Here is a 20,870-nt window from a genome sequence, read left to right as displayed (position 1 = left end):
ATAACAGAACTATTATAGCAGAAGTTACATTTAATACATGTGTAGGCAGTCTGCCCAGGGTACTTCCACAGCTTCCAGCACAGGTGTCAGAAAGATCCTGTCAGTCAGTGTTTCCAAGACGATGACAGCAGTTACTGAGAACTATCCTGATAAAGAGAATTAATTTGCAGGGAGATATTACAGATATTTATTTCATATATGCTCTTAGGAACATATATGTTCTCTGTGGCCCTTTGGGCTCTTCAGCCATGGAGGTGAGTTATTTTGGATGGAAATTTTAGGCTCTTCATTATAACCCAGCTGAAGAACAAGGATACTAGAATAATAGCTATAAGAGGTCTGTCTGTCTGCCAGACTGTGCTGTTGAATAGTTTGTGTTACCTGTATCTCTGCCACCATGTTCTCATCAGGCTTCAGGTGAACAGTGAAGGCCTCTCTCATCTCCCTAACGCCATCAAAAAGAACCTCAATCTCCACAATGTGCTGTGTTTCACCCTCCTTAAACTCAATTTCTAAAAAACACAATAAGACATTTAAAAAAACAAATCTGCTGTTCACATTCATCAGGTTGCTGATCTATTCTATTCTGGCATGACACAGAGAGCTACAAAAGTTAATACTTGTCTTGCAAATTACATATGTTCACGTGACTTGAACAAACTAGTTTACATTATCCAAACACAATAAATACACAATTAATTAATTAATTAAATGTGTACTAACTGGGCCATCTCATTTCCTGTGGGAGTAAACATACCGTGTAAGGACCAAGAAAATACTGAGTTTTGGCTTGTGGAGTTCCCCTGGGATAATCCAGTCAAGGATGCAAGGTTTGCCCCTACCGCTTAATGGGCTGGACTCTCTAAATCCACAGATGTGAAATCCATGAGGAAATCCTCTGGATCACAGAACACTTGCAAAGGGCTGGGGATTTGTGGCAGAGGCATAATGTTCCGTCCCTGTGTCTTCTGTGGTAGCATGTTTCCCTCAGAAGTCAAACCACTCTGTTGGTTTACAGCACAGAGGCAGAAGCAGGCACAGGGTAAGGCTTACAGGGTCAGTGTCAGCTGATACTACAAGTTCCTGTGGATCAGAGGACGGATGAGTGAAACTCTTATGTGACAGAAACACATCCCACTCAGCAACTGGAATGGGACATTTCTTATTTGACAGTCTTCTTTCTGTTAGACGCTTCTTTCCTCATTCATCACTGGGTAATGGGTAACTGCCTCCCACCTGTGGAAATCTGAGGGGGTCCAATGTTCTTGCTGGAGGCTCCAGGATCAAATCCTGCCCTTCAGCTCAGGTCACCAGAAGAGTTCTTCCAAAGTGACAGAACTATTCCAACACCCGATTATTAGCATTTGGTCATTTCCCAGACTACCAGGGTAGGTGGAATGAGGAGAGAAACTGCTAGCAGAAAGGGAATTTTCAGCTAAGAAATTTCTCATCGTGCTGCACAGCTTCTCTCCTCACTCCTCTTTTCATGGGAAGTGGCAAGCAGTGAATCACAGAAAGAAAAAAGCAAAGGATAAATAGAGTTTTTAAACTGTTATTAGAGTAGGATAATAGATGCAAATAGAAGTCTCACCCCATAATATCGAGCAAGAACTTTGTATATTACAGAATTATTTGGAACCAACCCAGCAACATCTTCCTGCCAATAGACATCTCTGCAGAGGAATGGAAACCTACTTTGTAAATCTTCCTCAGATGAGGCTCATATCTTTTCCCCCACGATGATCCTAGGGAGCTTGCAGAGAGAGCCTTGACTCTGTCTCAACAAGTAATTTCTCAGTTGCTTAGTATGGCAACTTGTGCAGTAGTTTAACATCTTGCCTGCAGCAACTTTGAGGCCCTAAGACCTTGGCATTTTGGACAGAATGAGATGAACAGGGTACAAGTGAGTGGCATGTGTACTCCATATGCTTGAAATATCCGTTTAGAAATCCATTTATGCCACCACCTTCCACAGGAGTACTAAGGGCTGAAACAAATTATGGGAGAACTAATTTTCAGGAATTGTGGAAAGAAGAACTTACCTAAACCAGAAAGTTTTCTGGAGCTATAAGAATAAGCTATTCCTCGTTGCAACAGCTACTCCTGGGAGAATTCTGCACCACTGCATGTCCCCCCACAGATTTCTTTGCTTCCCTGCAGAAAGTAACGGGGGAGCAAAGGGAAGCTACACGAAGTGGGGGCCTGGGGATGTGCATGGATGTAGTTTGGGGGGGCATTGCCCCCCCAAACAGAAGTGAGTCGTGGGGGGCACACAGGGTCACCTGCCACTGCCCCTCCACATTTCTGCAAACACAGAGCTGCCCAACTGAAAGAGGGTGCCGCTCGGCTCCGCTGACTTTGCAGCTGGATTCAGCCTCCTGGGTTCTAGTGCCTGTTGTGCTTCCCTTCTGTGTGCTGAGAGCCATCCTGTTTTCTGTATAACAGTGAGTGCCCGTGGTGGGGCAGGGCAAGGGAGATAGGGTGGGGCTGAGAAAAAGAGGCAGCGGTGAAGGAAGGGGATGGGATTGGGGAGGGGATGGGGAAGAGAAATGCATCCAGATCCCCCACTGAGCCGCCTGCACCCAGACTGCCCCACACAGAAACCTCTCACCCCACACCTGAATCCCTTCACACTAAGCCCCTTTACACTTGGATCCTGCTGGGCTGAGCCTGCCTGCCCACACCTGGTGTGCCTAATGCAGAGCGACAGGGCCCCAGTGTTTCTGGGTAAGACCCAGCCCTTGCACTGCATCAGGGTTGGGTGCAGCCTCACTGCCGTGTCTCTGTCCTGAGGGGACGGAGAGCTGCATGGTGATCTCCCACCTCCATGCAGCTAGTGGCTGGTGCGCCCCACTGCCATGCTAGAGCCTCCACATTTATTTATTGACAAATAAAAATTGCAGAATTTTGCAGAATTTTAAAATACTGTACAAAGAATTTTTTGTTTTTTGGAGCAGAATTTTAAGGTTTTTTTGGCATAGAATTCCCTCAGGAGTAAACAGCAGTGCGGTTCTTGTATGGATAGAGGAACTAATTCCAAACCCTGTCTTTCTGAGGCAATGGTGACTAGAAAGGCCATCCACAGGTTTAATCTGTCACTCTAAGTAATCTTGACACCTGATGATCATGAGATGAGGAAAGAGATATCTCTGCCTAAAGACTACCACTAGGGTTGTTATGCCCTTTTCTGTGGTGTTTGGTTGTAGGATTCCAATCAGCCATCCTAGAGTAGCTACTCTAGAGTAGCTGAGATCACCAGAACTGTGGTGGTTGCTACTATTATTTATATTCTGGTAGCATTGGGAGGCCAAGGCCCCATTGCGTTGGGCACTATACAGACAAGAGGCAGTTTGTTTGCACAAAGAGTTTTCAGTTTCCCCTTGCACCAGAAATGTAAGTTTGACCAGATCAGCAACTGAAATTTCCGGGTTGAGTTCTGCCTGCATACCAAAAAGTACTGATGAGGCCAACTGAAAAACTCTGTCAAACCACACTTCTCTTCCGTTAACTGGCTGTTACTGTAGGTCATCAGGTCTGGATGAAGGAGTCCCTGCTTTAAGTGGTCTGGTGTTTTCTGCAGGTGCAATAGAGTTCCTTGGTTGTCTATTAAGTCTGAAGTGCCTTCTGGGTCACTGGAGGAGTAGGAGAAGGATTTCAGCTCTCTCTTCCCCTTCCCAGGACACCATTTCCACTGCTGAGGAGAAGTTGTGACCTCAGGTTACTTCCTAGTTTTGGAGGGATATAGACACTCCTGCTTCAGTAATAAGCCAGCCTCTAATGGGAGGTAGGAGGAGAATTCCCCTGTGAGCACCATGACTGCTCTCTACATAGTTTCTTCCACCTTCTTTTGAAGTAACTGGTACTGTCATAGACATGACAATGGACTCGATGGACCCACTGGTCCGAACCCATGTGGCCATGTGTCTGTTTTTGTTCAGATACGTCACAGATAGAGTTGTGGAAGTGAACAATACAAGTTGCTGCTTTACAAAGGGGGCACTTGATTTTGCCTTTTTCAAACCCAAACTCTCTGAAGTTTGCAAGACTTTCCCCTGAGACGGTTGTGAGTGGGTTCCCCTCGCTGTGGGAATCCTCACGCTCCTGGCTGAGCTTCTCATTTTGGAATCATGGCTTCAGGAGGGGGTTGAGGCCTTACATGCCTGCCTGACTCAAAGCCAACCTCCTGCAGGTGTGAAGGCCAATAGCTTGTGGTAGCCAGGCATAGCGCACTCTCTCCAGCCTGTGCCCTGGCAGTGTGAGGGTTGATGGCTTGTGGCATCAGGGCATAGCTCACTCTCTCAAGACCATATCCCATCATAGTAAGGTTTGATGGCTTGGGGAGGCAGCAGGGCACAGTTCGCTCCCTGAAGCTCCCAGAAAGCTGCCCCTTGGACTTGGCTCAATGCTTGCAGGGCTTCTCTGCTGCTGCAGAGGGAAGCAGACAGCCCACTTGAGAGGTGTTGTACTGGAGAAGACAGAGGATTAGAACCTCAGTAGTCCATTGATTCTCCACCTCAGGAGAGGGGGAGAGGGGCTTGAAGCTGAAATGAAGTCACTACCGCACGAAAACAAATAAGAATTAAAGTTATAAAACAAAATGCCATCTTCTTCCACTGCCAGAGGCAGAAAATCCAGTGGACTGAGCTAAAAGACAAAGCCTAGTCCCAGAGCCCCCAACAACAACACTGGATCGCTGCTGAAGTCCACAGGTGGGAGCCATTATTCATTAGTGATGAGCGAGGAAAGCAGCTGTGCCCCCACAAAATGACTATGGAATGGTTTTCCAGAAGCAACTGGAATGCCCACAGCCCTCAGCACCTTCACAATGAAATCTAACACCCGCTTGAAACTTGCCATCATGAGCCTAATTCATCCCTGGTGTAAACTCACCGACTTCCCTATAACAGAGTTACATCAGGGATTAATTTGTTTTATTATGGCTATGGCACCTTCAGAATGGCTACATGATCCCAAAGTAGAGTTTTGTCTGAGGTGAAAAATGGCTGCAGGAAACCATCCTAGGCCTTCAAAGCAGAATGCTAAAGGAGATTAATCTGTTTATCTGTATGCACATTAATAAACAAAGTTGATTAAAAATTGAAGTATTTTGACGTTAACAGTTAACACAAAGGGTTCATATTTCCCTTCTATTAGTCTGGAGGTTTATTTCAGATAAGTTTCCAGGATGTCTGCAGCCCTCTGGGCGCTATAGCCATGGAAGTGAACAGAAATCCTGAGGAGATGCATATTCTCTGAGGAGGCCACCCAGGGCTCGTCTGGCTGCCACACTTTTGCTCCCCTTGTACAGAGACTGGGACTCTGCACTCTAAATGGAGCATGGGGGAATTACTTTATGGAGGGACCACCTAATAATTGTCTCAGTGAGGTGTCCAAATACTTCCCCGGCTGACTGATGTCCAGAGAGTCTGTCCAGGCCACATAGGCTGTAGATTACTGTTCTCATTTTACAGCTCTGAAATGGAGCTGTCAGCCAGACAGCAGAGAATGAGAACAAGATCATGTATATCAGAAGGGAGGGTAGCTAAGAGTACCCCAGCAACATGCTCATTTCCCAGAAGATTGCTGGCCTATACCCGATCCCCAGCTCTTCTGTCTACTAGAGGTGCATGGAAGTTACTGTAACCCTAAGGCTGCACTAATCTCACCATGACCTATAAGGATGTAGAAGAGAACCAGTCTCAGGGCGGTTTGGGGTTGTTCTCTGCTCCCCACTTCCTTCCAAGCATGGAGTGAGTTCCCTCCACCATCCTTACACATCAGATCTGACAGTCTTCAGGGTCAGTCAGTTAAGTGCAGAACCAGGTTATGTGACTCTCTGAATCTTATTTGACATTTATGGCCACATAAACTGGATCAGATAGGCTACAGATAGATTATGTGCTTTCCAGATGCTGCCTGTTTCTAGTAATTTTCTTCTTTACTCCAACGCATATTTCCAGTTATTTCCCAAGGCATTGGTATTGTATACAAATTATCTATATAATCCTGATTTCAGGTCCTTTTACCTCATTTTGCCCTTTGTCTTTCCTGCTGAAATATGCAAATCACATCTATGAGATGCAGCATTAGGTTACTAACTCAGTGTATTTTCTAGTTTATTTATCAGTTATTGCTTCTGGGTTAACTTTGTTGGTATAATTCTCATACAAAATTTCAATATAAAAGTTTTACTTCCTTTGCGTTTTTACTCTGTGAGTAGGGCTTAGGGGAAAGCATTTCGCATTGCTGAATACTTACTTCAGAATCAGTAATGCTTTCTTTTAAAAACATTCATATGCTGGACTACTCTTTGAATTACTGAGAAGACACTGCAACTCCAAATTATTGGAAGCTAAATATAAAAAATATGACATTCCATTCCTGTGGCCTTATTAATCCCAAAGGCAAAAGGCACTAATGAAAGCAGCTAAAAGGTATTAAAAGCTTAAAAGTTCACAGTGCCTTTTTTCCCTTTAAATACTGTACAATTGTGGCTGAAATAACCAATGGGATGTGATATTGATCTGAATGACTGCCGGAGAGTCTCGTCATACCTTCTGACACGGGGTGATAGTCTTCTCCAGAGGTGGCAGAGCCATCCTTTGTGTGAACCCTCACAATGGAAACCTTTGAAGTGTCTCCCAGACGAAGCACTGGAATTTTTACAACAACCAGCTGTCCTACATCTTTTGGTTCACTGACACTAAATTTGGTCTCACCAAACTTAATAATGGCCTCTGTAATAACAGAAAACAGTGTTTAATAGTGTGCACAAAAAAGCTTTTAAATACCAAAGTCAAAATGATATTTGTATGGTCAAAAATAACTCCTCACTGTCTGCATGATCTCTGATCCTTATCAGGGTTTCATTTTGTTCACCAATAGAAGCACCGTAGGAGGAATCACTTCTTGGAGTGCCAAGAACCAGACGCAGCTCTTCCTCTTCTTCGTGGAGAGAGTCGTCCACAAGCATGAGGGTGCAAGGTTTCTCAGTCTCACCTGGAATCATCATGCAGAAAGTAACATCATGCAGAACTTAAAATTGTTTCTAGATGTACTACAGACATTTCTCTCAAGCTGTAGGACCCACAGGTCAATTCAACTGGTCAAAGCACCTGTACTGGCCCTATAGAAGTAAATGACTAATGAAAGTAGTAGCAATAGCATCAGCAACAACATTTTTATTTACTATAATAGTAAGACTAGGTATTTACATAGTTGTACAGCTAATATCGCACAACACATCTGAGAGGTAGAAGAGTATTATCCTCATTTTCAGAGGTGGAAAATGAGAAACAGGAAGGTTCAAGACCAGATTTTAAAGAACAGTCTCTAATTTTGGGTACTTTAATATATGGCAGCTCAACTGATTTTCATATCACTCTCAGCTCCCACTGATTCCAATGAGAGAAGTGGATGCCTATCACCTTGGAAGATCAGTAGTTACATGTCTCAAGTTGAACAACCAGAAAACAATGTGCCTAAAATTAGTGATTACTCTGAACTTTTGGTTCTAACTGATTTAAGCCTATTTAGAACAGTGGCTCTCAACCTTTCCAGACTATTGTACCCTTTCAGGAGTCTGATTTGTCTTGCATAACCCAAGTTTCACCTCACTTAAAAACTACTTGCTTACAAAAACAGACATAAATATACAGAAATGTCACTGCACACTATTACTGAAAAATTTCTGACTTTCTCACTTTTACCATACAATTATAAAATAAATCAATTGGAATATAAATATTGTACTTACATTTCAGTGTACAGTATATAGAGTAGTATAAACAAGTCATTGTCTGTATGAAATTTTAGTTTGTCCTGACTTCACTAGTGCTTATTCTGTAGCCTGTTGTAAAACTAGGCAAATATCTAGGTTTCAGAGTGGTAGCCGTGTTAGTCTGTATCAGCAAAAAGAATGAGGAGTACTTGTGGCACCTTAGAGACTAACAAACCCACTTCATCGGATACATGCAGTGGAGAATACAGTAGGAAGATATATATACACAGAGGACATGAAAAAATGGGTGTTGCCATACTAACTATAAAGAGAGTAATCAGTTAAGGTGGGCTATTATCAGCAGGAGAAAAAAAAAACCTTTGTAGTGATAATCAGGATGGCCCATTTCCAACAGTTGACAGGAAGGTGTGAGTAACAGTAGGGGGAAAAATTAGCATGGGAAATAGGTTTTACTTTGTGTAATGACCCATCCACTCCCAGTCTTTATTCAAGCCTAATTTAATGGTGTCAAGTTTGCAAATCATTTTTGAGATGGGGCGATCACATTTGCACGCAGTATTCAAGATGTGGATGTACCGTGGATTTATATAGAGGCAATATGATATTTTCTGTCTTACTACCTATCCCTTTCTTAATGAGTCCCAGCATTCTGTTCGCTTTTTTGACTGCTGCTGCACATTGAGTGGATGTCTTCAGAGAACTATCGACAATGCCTCCAAGATCTCTTTCTTGAATGGTAACAGCTAATTTAGACCCCATAATTTTATATGTATAGTTGGGATTATGTTTTCCAATGTGCACTATTTTGCATTTATCAATATTGAATTTCATCTGCCATTTTGTTGCCCAGTCACCCAGTTTTGTGAGATCCCTTGGTAACTCTTCACAGTCTGCTTTGGACTTAACTATCTTGAGTAGTTTTGTATCATCTGCAAATTTTGCCACCTCATTGTTTACCCCTTTTTCCAGATGATTTATGAATATGTTGAATAGGACTGGTCCCAGTACAGACCCCTGGGGCACACCACTATTTACCTCTCTCCATTCTGAAAACTGACCATTTATTTCAACCCTTTGTTTCCTGTCTTTTAACAGTTACTTATCCATGAGAGGACCTTCATAAGAGGGAAGGTCCTCTGCATCATAAGATTTACATACAGCGGAAAAAAGTTGCTTAGGGCTTGGAAAAAACAGAAGTTAAAAATGTGAGCATACAAAAATGAGGAGACAAGAAACTGTTCTCCAGTCAAGTAAAAGGAGGTTTGGATTGATAACCCCCAAGAGGGACTCAAGCAATTTTTCCCTCAAAGGAGAAGTAATACCCCATTTCCTCATGTTTTTTCTTTGGGTTCAACATTTTGAGCCACCCAGGCAGACTGAGAAAGAAGAAATAAGCAGGAAGAAGGAGGAGAAATATCAGAGAGCAATAATTAGCTTAGCTGTGTCCCTATGCAAAGTTAAAAGGTGTTTACCCTTTCCAGCGGTAGATAGCTGGATTTGCTGATGGTCTGCCTAATGGGGCCAGAGCTTCTGGGGGTTTCCTCTGTGATATCACCTGCTATTCAGTTCTGCCTACAGCACAGCAATGGGATACATCTGTTAGGATGAGTGGCTGGGTCTTTGCAAAAGGATATCCCTTGTTTCTCTATAGATGATCCCCCTCTAGTTCAGGATTAAGGCAGGATGGTGTGAGGAATGCTGTGCTGCTGCTGCCCATGCTCTACCTATTCTGTGGAGAGAGAGTTTTGTTCCCCCAAACAGTCTGTATGGCCCTTGCTATGAGAAAAAAACTCACATGATTTAAAGCAAAACCAACTCTGACAGAATAAAGGATTCTAACAAAGAACTGTAGCTTACCAGGAAGGAAAGTGATGATGGAATCGTCAATGTTAGGACGTTCTTCAAAGTCCATCATTACCTGGGCTGAACCCTGCCGACTATAACAGCGAACTGTAGATGTGTAGCGGATATCCCCGCTCCTATATATCACGGCAGAAATCTGTCCATCATTTTCATTGCCAATGTACATAGGTTCTTTAAACTGCATCTTAGGCACTAGACAGACACATACAAAAGAAGGAATAAAATATCCAAAATGATCATTTCCTAGAGCCACTGCTTTTAACATGAGGGTGTTATGTGCCATGTTATATATGATTATGATGTGGCAGACTCCTCACCAGGTAGCAACTGATTTATTTAGCACATTTCCCACAATTCAAAGAGTGAAATCCTGGCCCGACTGATGTCAATGGAAAAATGTCCACTGACTTCAGTGGGTCCAGGATTTCACCACAATTGCTTTACAGAACTACAAGCTATGGCCCTGATTTTGATCTCAAACTGGTATAAATCAGGAATATTACCATTTATGTCTATAAAATTACAACTAGCAAATGTAAAACTAGTATAAATGTATTTATCTTCAGGCCTTATGTACATTTTCTACATTCCCCATGGTTTTAGGAAAATAAGTGAAAAATTATAGCCAGCTGAGAGTACATGTAGACCGGTAAGTGCCCAGACATTTTATAATAACCACAAGGGGTCAGGAGCCCGATTTTACACCTCATCCAAAAGATCACAACTTCAGCAATGTAGTGTTTCCAAACACCATGCCTGAACGTTGGTTCCATATGGACTCAGAAGAAGAATACTATCTATTGCATTGCAAGCATCATTTTTCTTCCTGTGAAAATAATTAATACTTACAATCAGAGACTGAGTCATTGATGAAGATGGTGGCTTTGCTTGGTTCTCCAAGGATAGCATTCATGGGCATTCGCAGCACAAGCTCAAACTTCTCAATTCCTTCTAATACTGGCTGTCCAAGGTCATCCAGAATGATCACACGGAAAGTCTGCATGTTGACTCCAGGGGCAAAATCCAAATTACGACTGATGCCTACATAATCTACCCCAGCTACACAAAGAAACAACATAAAATGGAATACATTGATGGAACTGTTTTTCACAGCATTTAGTTAAAGAAAATAAGGGATCTAAAGTCAGGAAGTTGATGACAGTAACTCATAAAAATGTAATTATCTCTTTCTTTTATTGTCAAGAAGTACTTTTTACTTTATCATTTAAAACTCTCTAGATATTTTGTGGTCATTCAAAGCAAAAAGCTTCTTACCTAGAAGGGATTTGGAGCAGGCCTGATGCTAACCTCACTTACCCTGTTGAAAATCAGGAATAACACCATTTAAGTGAATGGAGCTATATTGATGTAAAACCTTTGTAAGTGAGATACAAACTATAGTTTGGGACCAACCAGAGTGTTCTGGGAGAAATCCCAGAAATGAAGGAGATTCCTTGGAATAAGGATTTAATATTATGCCTATAATTCTAGGGGACAGTGCAGCAAATTATGTGACTAATGTAAAAAGGGAAAACAGAGCAACCAAGAGGCTGATTAAGAGGAATTACACTACTGATATCCAGATGAGATCTATAACAAGAATGAAACTTAAATGTAGAGAAGAGGGAAGGCAAACAGATTTTGGACCCCCGCTGGCCAGTGGCTAATGAAAGTCCAAGAGAAAGACAAGACGAGTCAAATTACATCCAGACCATGTCAGGTGGGGCCTGGCACACTTCAGTGTCAAAGATAAGAAAACCCAGTTCACTCTAGGAATAAAAAACAAAACAAAACAAAACAAGAGAGAAGTGAATGAGACAGAATGTTGAGTTATACCAGGACATGGTGTCTGGGTTCCAGGGTATTAAAGGTACCTAAGTCTGAGGTGAAAGAGTGGACTTTTGTGCATTTGCTGTGATATCACAGTCCAATCTGTTTTACTTCTCCAATAAACTCTTAAATAAAGAGATGAAAAGCCCTTACACATATTGCTGAAGGAAACAAAAACAACCCAACTCCCTCACAGCTATTTAACAGTTATCCAGTGAGTGAAGACCAAAACCATGGTCCTATAATGCTGTTATGCTTTTCTGGAACAAAAATGCATTCAATATTTAGGCTGAGGTAAACCCAACAGATCACGTGAAATAATAGTTAAGAAATGAAGTAAATGGACATTCTTTTTAGACATCTTAATAATCTAATTTTCCAAGAGAAAGCACAAAAATGTGGAAAGGCATACTAATGCTAAACCTTTGTCTTCCTGTCATGGGCATCATAACAAGAAGGCTTATGACAACTCAGAGTATTTTAAAATTATATCAGTAACTAAACACTAACTCATGCTCAATGTAACCGTCTAGGAAAAATATTTGGATTCTTCATGACTTCTCCACATCAAAAGAACGCTTTAGCATAAAATGCCATGTTTTAGAAACACACTGAGTACAGTATGTCTCCAGCTCCAGATACCAATTTAGAGCTTGATCCTTTCGGCATGTGGATGAAAGCTCTGAGGGTATGTCTGCACGTAGAGCTGGGGGTATGACTCCCAGCTCACATAGACATACTCACACTAACTCTCCTGGAGCTGGCACACTAAAAACATTCGTGAGCTGGGGTAGCATGGGCAGTGGGTGAGCAGCGGCATGGGCTAGTTGTGCTGAGTACCTACCTACCTACCTGGACCCCATGGGTACGTACTTGGGGCAACTAGCCTGTGGTGCCACTCACAGCTGCCTGTGCTGCTGCACCTGCACGACTATTTTTTGTCCACTAACTCTCCTCAAATTAGCACAGGAGTGTGTCTGTGTGAGCTGGGAATCATTCCTCTAGCTCTAAGGGTAGACACAGACTAAATATAATGAGCTGAGGGCAGCAAGAACTGCAGGCTGGTGGGCTGGCAAGAACTCTGTGCCTAGCATGTATTGGGAGGCAATGAGCAACTGACCATGAGAGATAATAGTTTGTGGGAACCATTGGAAGGCTGGAGCTCATAATTTGCCCTTGCTTCCATTTCCTTCTAAGGGCAGCTCTTAAACACATTTGAATAAGCCCTTACTTCAGCTTAGCAGTAGGAATAACTGTGATATCTAAAAATGGGCTGTATGCATCTCAAATAGATCATGTGAAGTGCTGAGCAACTTAAATGTTTAATTAAATTCATGGTAGCTGAGGGCAGCCAGCATCTTCCAGGATAAAGCCCATGATTTCCATTCATTTGTTTTCATTTCAACACCTGTCCATGCCCTTTCTCTGTTCCTTATCATGCTCACTTTTCCTCTTACTTACTATCATGCAGTTCAGTGTGGGCACAGATGTCTCCTCATAGTTCTGAACATCACACACATGCATTTCTTCACACTATGGAGAAGCCTCTGTCCGAAGGTTCAGAGCAAACACCAAGTGTGGCATGCCTAGCCTTGAGGCTCTCTGAGCCACTTCTGGGGCTAAACCAGAAGCATTCAGGATTGAATCCACACTGGATGTACCAGTGCTCCATGTTAAGACATATTAAGGAAAAATGACACTAGAGCAAAATGATCACTCACCCTCTGCAGTTATTGGCTCAGTTTTGCGAGACCTTACTGTAACAGTGGCAGCTTTGGACAAATCAGTTCCAGTTCTCCAGACATGCACCTCAACAAAGCCAGCACTCTCATCAACATAGTATTCGACATCTCCAAAGTAGAAGGCTGGTTCTGGTAAAAAGGTTAAAGTAATTTAAAATCATTAAAGTTTGCTTTTTACCGGAGAACCTACTTTTAAGCATATATAAACAAATTAAAAATATATACAAGAGGAAGGATGGTCCAGTGGTTAAGGGCAGGGACTTGGCAGTCTAGGGTTCAATTTCTCTACTTCAAAGGGGGGTTGTGAGGATGAATACATTAATGATTATAAGGTGCTTAGACAAATGTTAATGTATGTATGGCAGACAGAAACAGAAGAAGTCAAATCCTAAAGAGGAAAATAGAAGGGAGCATAAATTTTGGCAAGTCAAGTGTAAAAGTATAATCAGGCAGGCCAAATAAGAAATTAAAGAACAAGTAACAAAAGACACAAAAACTAACATCAAAATATTTTTTTAAGTACATCAGAAGCAGGAAGCCCGCCAAACAATCAGTGTGGCCACTGGACAATAGAAGTACTAAAGGAGCACTCAAGGAAGACAAAGCCATTGCAGAGAAGCTAAATGAATTCTTTGCATCAGTCTTCACTGCAGAGGACGTGAGGGAGATTCCCACACCTAAGCCATTCTTTTTAGGTGACAAATCTGAGAGACTGTCCCAGACTGAGGTGTCAGTAGAGGTGGTTTTGGAACAAATCAAAAAAATTAAACAGTAATAAGTCACCAGGACCAGGTGGTATTCACCCAAGCGTTCTGAAGGAACTCTAATATGAAACTGCACAACTACTAACCGTGGTATGTAATCTATCACTTAAATCAGCCTCTTTATCAGATGTCTGGACAATAGCCAATTAAAAAAAAAAGTCTCCAGAGGCAATCCGGGCAATTATAGGCCGGGAAGCCTAGCTTAAAACCAGGCAAACTGGGTGAAACTATAGTAAAGAACAGAATTATCAGACACATAGATGAACATGATTTGTTGGGGGTAGAGTTAACATGGCTTTTTAAAGAGAAATCATGCCTCATTAATCTGTCAGAATTCTTGGAGGGGTTCAACAAATGTGGATAAGACTGATCCAGTGAATATAGTTTACTTGGACTTTCAGAAAGCCTTTCATAAGGTCCCTAACCAATGGCTCTTAAGCAAAATAAGCTGTCATGGGATAAGAGGCAAGGCCTGTCAAGGATCAGTAACTGGCTAAAAGACAGGAAACAAAGGGTAAGAATAAATGGTCAGTTTTCAGAATGGAGAGAGGTAAATAGCGGGGTCCCCAAGAATCTGTACTGGGACCAGTGATCTTCAACATACTCATAAATGATCTGGAAAAAGTGGTGAACAGTGAAGTGGCCAAGTTTGCAGATGATACTAAATTATTCAACATAGCTAAGTCCAAAGCAGACTGCAAAGAGTTACCAAGGGAATCTTACAAAACGGGGTGATTGGGCAACAAAATGGCAGATGAAATTCAATGTTGATAAGTGCAAAGTAGTGCACATTGGAAAACATAATCCCAACTATGAATATAAAAAAATGGGGTCTAAATTAGCTGTTACCACTCAAGAAAGAGATCTTGGAATCATTGTGGATAGTTCTCTGAAAACATCCACTCAATGTGCAGTGGAAGTCAAAAAAAGCTAACAAAATTATAGGAACTATTAGGAAAGGGATAAATAATAGAATCATAGAATATTAGGGTTGGAAGGGACCTCAGGAGGTCATCTAGTCCAACCACCTGCTCAAAGCAGGACCAATCCCTAGTCAGATTTTTACCCCAGTTTCCTAAATGGCCCCCTCAAGGATTAAACTCACAACCCTGGGTTTAGCAGGCCAATGCTCAAACCACTGAGCTATCCCACCACCAGTGAATATCACAATGCCATATAAATCCACAGTATGTCCATACCTGGACTACTGTATGCAGTTTTGGTCTCTCCATCTCAAAAAAGATGTATTAGAATAGGAAAAGGTATGGAGAAGGGCAGTAAAAATGATTAGGGGTATGAAACAGCTTCCATATGAGGAGAGATTAAAAAAACTGGGACTGTTCATCTTGGAGAAGAGACGACTAAGAGGGGATATGATAGAGGTCTATAAAATCATGAATGGTGTGGAGAAAGTGAATAAGGAAGTAATATTTACCCTTTTAAGAGCCAAGGGTTACCCGATGAAATTAATAGGCAGCAGGTTTAAAACAAACAAAAGAAAGTAATTCTTCTCACAGTGTCCAGTCAATCTGTGGAATTCATTGCCAGAGGATTTGTGAAGACCAAAAGTATAACTGGATTCAAAGAAGAATTAGATAAGGTCATGGAGGATAGACCCAGCAATGGCTATTAGCCAAGATGGTCAGGTATGCAACCCCATGCTCCCTAAGCCTCTGATTGACAGATGCTGGGAATAGGCGACAGGGGATCGATCACTGGATAATTGCCCTGTTCTGCTCATTCCCTCTGAAGCATCTGGCATTGGCCACTGTTAGAAGACAGGATACTGGGTTAGATGGACCTCTGGTCTGACACAGTATGGCCATTTTTACATTCTTATGAGTAATTCCATCTCTATTTAGCAGTGCTCTTAACCCCATGTTCAACATGTGATAAAGTCCAACTGAAGTCAAATGGGACTTAAACATGTGCTTTGCTGAATTGGGATGGGGTTATTCTCAGGATTAAAGTTAAGCACTATCTTAAGTGTTTTGCTGAATTGGGCCTTAGGAAACAGTTACCTGATATGCCAGGCAAAAGTGAGAATCCATTTAAAAATGCAATATTGTTTCAGCCCACCCAAATTACAAAGAGTACATACACATTTTATTTATTTTTACAGTAACTCCTACTCCTGGGTGAATTCTGCACCACTGCAGATTTCTTTCCTTCCCCACGGAAAATGATGGGGAAGCAAAGGGAAGACGCCCTGGAGGTGGAGGATCTGGGAAAGCCCATGGGCATTGCTCCCCCAAACAGAGGTGAGGCATGGGGGGCATGCCGTGTCATGTGCCACTGCCCCCCTCCATTTCTGCAAACTCAGAGCTGCCTGGCTGAAGGAGGGTGCCACTCAGACACCGCCTCCTAGGTCCTAGTGCTGGTTGAGCTCCCCTTTTGTGTGCTGGGAGCCATCCTGTTTTCTGTACAAACAGTGAGTGCCTGTGTTGGGGCAGGGCAAAGGGGCAGAGTGAGGTGGAGGAAACAGGAAAAGAGGGGTGGGGTGGAGAGAAGAAACAGAGGGGAAGGAAGAGGGTGGGATAGGGCAGGGGAAGGGGGATGTGGGAGTGAAGGGATGGGGAGAGGGATGGGGCAGAGGACAGCGGGGAGAGGAAGGGGAAAGGAATGAGATAGGGAACAGTGAAGAGGGAATGGGGCAGGGGACAGTAGGGAAGAGAGATGGGATGGGGACGAGAAGGGGCTAGGGGAATAGGGCAGGGAAGTGGGAGCCCGGCATGCAGCATCCCCTCGACAGCAGCAGTAGCTGGGGCTCCCCTATTAAGCAGGCCCATCAAACCCTCACGCCAATGAGTGCCACCCCCCTGCACCTGGACCGCCCTGATGGGCCTGCCCGCACACAGCCTCCCACCCCAATGAGCCCCAACCAGCTGCACCCAGACCCTCACCCCGCCAAGCCCCACTCCCCCAGCACTGGACCCTCCGGCTGAGCCCCAACCACCTTCACCTGGAGCCCCCTGCAGAGTTAAATTGCTCCTGCACCCAGAACTCCCCAACAATCCCCTGTGCATCCATATCCCTCACTTAGCTGCCCGCACCCAGATTGCCCCACACAGAACCCTCTTACCCCACAGCTGGGTCCCCCCATACTGAGCCCCTCTATGCTTGCATCCTGCTGGGCTGAGCCTGCCTGCCCATACCTGGTGTATCTAGCACAGAGGGTCAGGGCTCCAGTGTGTTTCTGCAGCTGGCCTGGCCTTTGTGCTGTGTCAGAATCGGGTGCAGCCTCACTGCCAAGTCCCTGTCCGGGGGTAGAAGGGGCTGCAGGGTGATTTCTCTGTGCGCTCCACACTGCCATGCTGCAGCCTCCACATGTATTTATTGACAAATACAATTTGCGTAATTTTAAAATATTGTGCAAAGAATTTTCATTTGTTTTTGGTGCAGAATTCCCTCAGGAGTAAACTCCCTACATACCTTCTTGATTTAGGTCTGTCCAAACCCACTGTAGGAGGACAGTACCTGCCTTGAAAAGTTTAGAAGCTAATTTAAAACCAGATGCAGTATTGTGTATAAAAAAGAGCAGAAAGGAGCACAAGGGATACAGAAACGACACATGTATGATTAGAAATTATTGAAACCTACATCTTACTATCCTGCATACAATTCCCTACCCTGAGGGTAACAAGCAACAAAAGAATGAAACCGCACTGAACCATCAGTAGGAGAGCAGCTCTCTTCTTTCAGCAAGCATAATAAAGCATTTTTTAAAACCTATATGAGGGGTTCCTGGTATAGTTTACATTAATGCAAAATTACAATGTGTTTATTTGTTTACATACTTTGGGCCAACAGGCGATAAATCTGCACATCACATCTCACTCCCTTCCTGCACTTTCAACTCTAGGTACCAGTGTGTAGGAGAGTGTGTGTGTACAGATTAACGTGTTATCTTATTAACCTTATTCCTTGCTGGACCTTGTGCACTAGCCAATACATTCCTTGCATTTCTCACTTCAGTGGAAGCAGACAAAGGTGAAGATAGATACTGAGACCTTAAACAGGGTTTCAATGCAGAAATCTGTTATCCAGACCAGATCGGAACATGATGCAGCTTTGTGAACTGTTTTGTGAAAGGTTGTCCCACAAAGTATGGGGACAAAACCCTCAATCTGATTTCCCACAAGTAACATTTAGACTGAAATCAAGCTTATTTCCCATTCTGAACCATGCGAGTACTGTCCTTATTTTAACATTTTAAACCCCTCAGATTATAAGAAAGAACAGCAAAAAATGGAGCAGGGGGCAAGTTATCCCATTTAATAGTGATATATTTATCTGCATTTTTCCTCTTTTTTCAGAGAACAAATTAACAAACATAAATGCTTTGCACCTAAATACACTGTACTGCTAAGGGCTGGGAGCCCTACAGCTATCTCTAAGGAGAGAATCTGGTGTCCAGAGTCAGCACTGCCAGTGATTTTGTGACCTTGGGCAAATCACTTTATCTTTGTGCATTGGTTTCAGGATAATACTCCTTACCTTCCACAGCAGTTAGGATATATAAAGTGCTAAGCAAATACTTTTTAGTGTATTATTAACATTAGAGGCTTTCATAGTAAAAGCCTCATTACATTAATTTTTCATGATTTGCCTAGTGGAATTATTTCAGAATAGCAAGGCTCCAGTATACTAAATCTGCTGCAAAATATTACGGCAGTATATGACCATTAGGATTTAACGAACATCTAAAGAAGAATAAATGGCTCCATGTTCTAAATATGGTGCTGTGCTATCCCATACAGGACATTTAACATCAAACCCTGAATTTAGTTTTCAACTCCCTGAGAGCAAAGAACAGCACAAAGCCAATTCATAGGGAAAAATCCATTGTGTCATTAAGGAATTCTCAGTGCGTGATTCGAAGTCACATTAATTTATGCCCTCCTAGCTGGAGGAGAATTGTGGCAACATGTGATGTGTGTACAAGGAGGTCTGAGGTTACATGAAGGGGAAAAAAACTAAGCCTCTAATGGCAGGCAGGCAGGTGAAAGCCAGACCCATTAAATTTCATGACCTAATCAAGTTTTCCTCAGCTGGTGTATATGTTGGAAAAATCTATGACTGCTCCTACAATGTGCTGTGTATACTGGAGCATAAGAACATGAGTGACTGTCAGTATGAAAGAATCATTGGGCAAGAGAGAGAGAGAGAGAGCGAGAGAGCAGGCAAACAAGCATGAGAATGACTCTGTTGCCTGGGGGTTAGAGCTACAGCAGTGGTTGGGATGTGTGAGACACACGACCCAGTCCGCCTGCTCCAATGATTTTTTTTTAAATGATCTATGCACAGTGGAACAGTTTCAACAGGAGAGACTGAGGGAGGCCCACATCATAATATCTCACAGCCCAGTGGCTAAGGAGTTCACCTGAGAGGTGTTGTTCCCTGTTCAAATCCCTTCTCCCCCTTAGGAGGGAGGAGGACTTGAAGCAGAGGTCGCCCACATCCCAGGTGAGTATCCTAACCCCTGGGCTATAAGTAGTATAAGCTCGCCTGCAGGGGCCTGATCCAGCAGGCACACTCTGAGTATGCTTACCGGATTGGGCCCTGCAGGTGAGTTAGGTTAGCGAATCACCTTGGGCTTAGGCTCCACTGCCTGGTGTGGGGCTGCAGTGCACATGTGCAGAAACATAGATGTTGAGGGAACTTCTACTGCAAAAATATACGTGCCTACCGGGTGCCGTGGCTGCTGAGCAGGGGTCTGATTCTGGGATTTAGGTGCCTTTTGTGAATCTAGCCCTTAGTGTCTTTCACAACAACAGCAGAGGACACTGTGCCACTAACAATACCGAAATTATCATTAGGAACTGTTCAAAACCACAGTAAACACAGAGAGCCACTTTCATCTGTGGTGTGACTCCACTTCCTAACAAGGAGACACACCTAGGATAAACCAAAATTTTCTGATTAACCGAGGGGCTTTCTCCCCCCCCCCGCAGTTTTCAGATTCAGTTCAGGTTAAACGGTCCCCCATCCCCCGCTGATTTTTCAGAACTGCCAGTGAACCAAAAAATCAGTTATTTGTCCAGCTCTAGTTAGTAGAATCAGAACTCGGGCATTTCTAGCAACACGTCCTCAAGCTCTGATTAGAGGAGCGTTTCCGGACAAGATACTGGAAACACTAGCTTTGTCAACCTGGGTGCCTGCCCGGTTACAGCTACAGCACTGCTGAAAAACAGGCACTAAATTTGCTACTGCAGCCACAGGCAGGGCCGGCTCCAGGCACCAAGCACCCAAGCTGGTGCTTGGGGCGGCACCTGGAGGGGGGCGGCGGCGCGGCGCTCTGGCCGCCGGGAGGGGGGGAGAGCCGAGCCCCAGCCGGGGCTCGCCGCCCTCCCCCAAGGCTCCGGCCGCCCTGCCCCCGGCGCTCTGGCCGCCGCGGGGGAGAGCCGAGTCCCCCCCGGCGCTCTGGCCGCCCTCCCCCCGGCCGCTGGGGGAGAGCGGCGAGCCCCGCGCTCTGGCCGCCGGGGAGGGAGAGCCGAGCCCCAGCCGGGGCTCGCTGCCCTGCCCCCGGCGCTCTGGCTGCCCCCCCACGCGGGGGGGGCTCCGGCCCCCCCCCCCCGGGGGGGGGGGGGGGGGCGGCCGGAGGCTTTTTCCCCTGGGGCGGCGAAAAAGCCAGAGCCGGCCCTGGCCACAGGCCCACAGAGAACCACATTACTGCGGTAAGTTAGCTAGCCTCATATTCGGGAATGATTTTCACACATTTTGAGCCACATATCTGTAATAGCAGACACATTCTTCATGGTTACTCATCCTAGGAACCAAATCCTTACTACTGTTTTGTCCTTTTCCTGTAAGTCCTTTTAGGAGCTCCCCAGGGGAAGAAGCAAAGCCAAGATACAAACAGGGAGGCATTGTGTTTCACACATCATGGTTGGAAAACATGCTGCCCCATGATTGGGGGCTCACTTATGG

The 20,870-nt window shown here is 44.0% G+C and overlaps 1 protein-coding gene across 1 annotated transcript in view; it reads right to left on the bottom strand.

Moving 5' to 3' along the window:
• The window catches only part of LOC112119328 (FRAS1-related extracellular matrix protein 2), a 209,253-nt gene that overhangs the window by 42,852 nt on the left and 145,531 nt on the right, over nucleotides 1-20,870 (bottom strand). Inside the window, exons 7-12 of the mRNA XM_024217948.2 lie at nucleotides 13,156-13,305; nucleotides 10,454-10,663; nucleotides 9,599-9,796; nucleotides 6,835-6,999; nucleotides 6,555-6,737; nucleotides 382-512 (exon numbers count right to left, since the gene is read on the bottom strand). Coding sequence (XP_024073716.1) covers nucleotides 382-512; nucleotides 6,555-6,737; nucleotides 6,835-6,999; nucleotides 9,599-9,796; nucleotides 10,454-10,663; nucleotides 13,156-13,305 — 1,037 coding nt within the window. The remainder of the gene's footprint in view (nucleotides 1-381; nucleotides 513-6,554; nucleotides 6,738-6,834; nucleotides 7,000-9,598; nucleotides 9,797-10,453; nucleotides 10,664-13,155; nucleotides 13,306-20,870) is intronic.

The sequence above is a fragment of the Terrapene carolina genome, unplaced genomic scaffold (assembly GCF_002925995.2).
Source record: "Terrapene carolina triunguis isolate 2854851 unplaced genomic scaffold, T_m_triunguis-2.0 Scaffold139, whole genome shotgun sequence".
Lineage (NCBI taxonomy): Eukaryota > Metazoa > Chordata > Testudines > Emydidae > Terrapene > Terrapene triunguis.
Note: the sequence above shows the minus strand (reverse complement) of the source record. Positions and strands in the feature narration are given on the sequence as shown.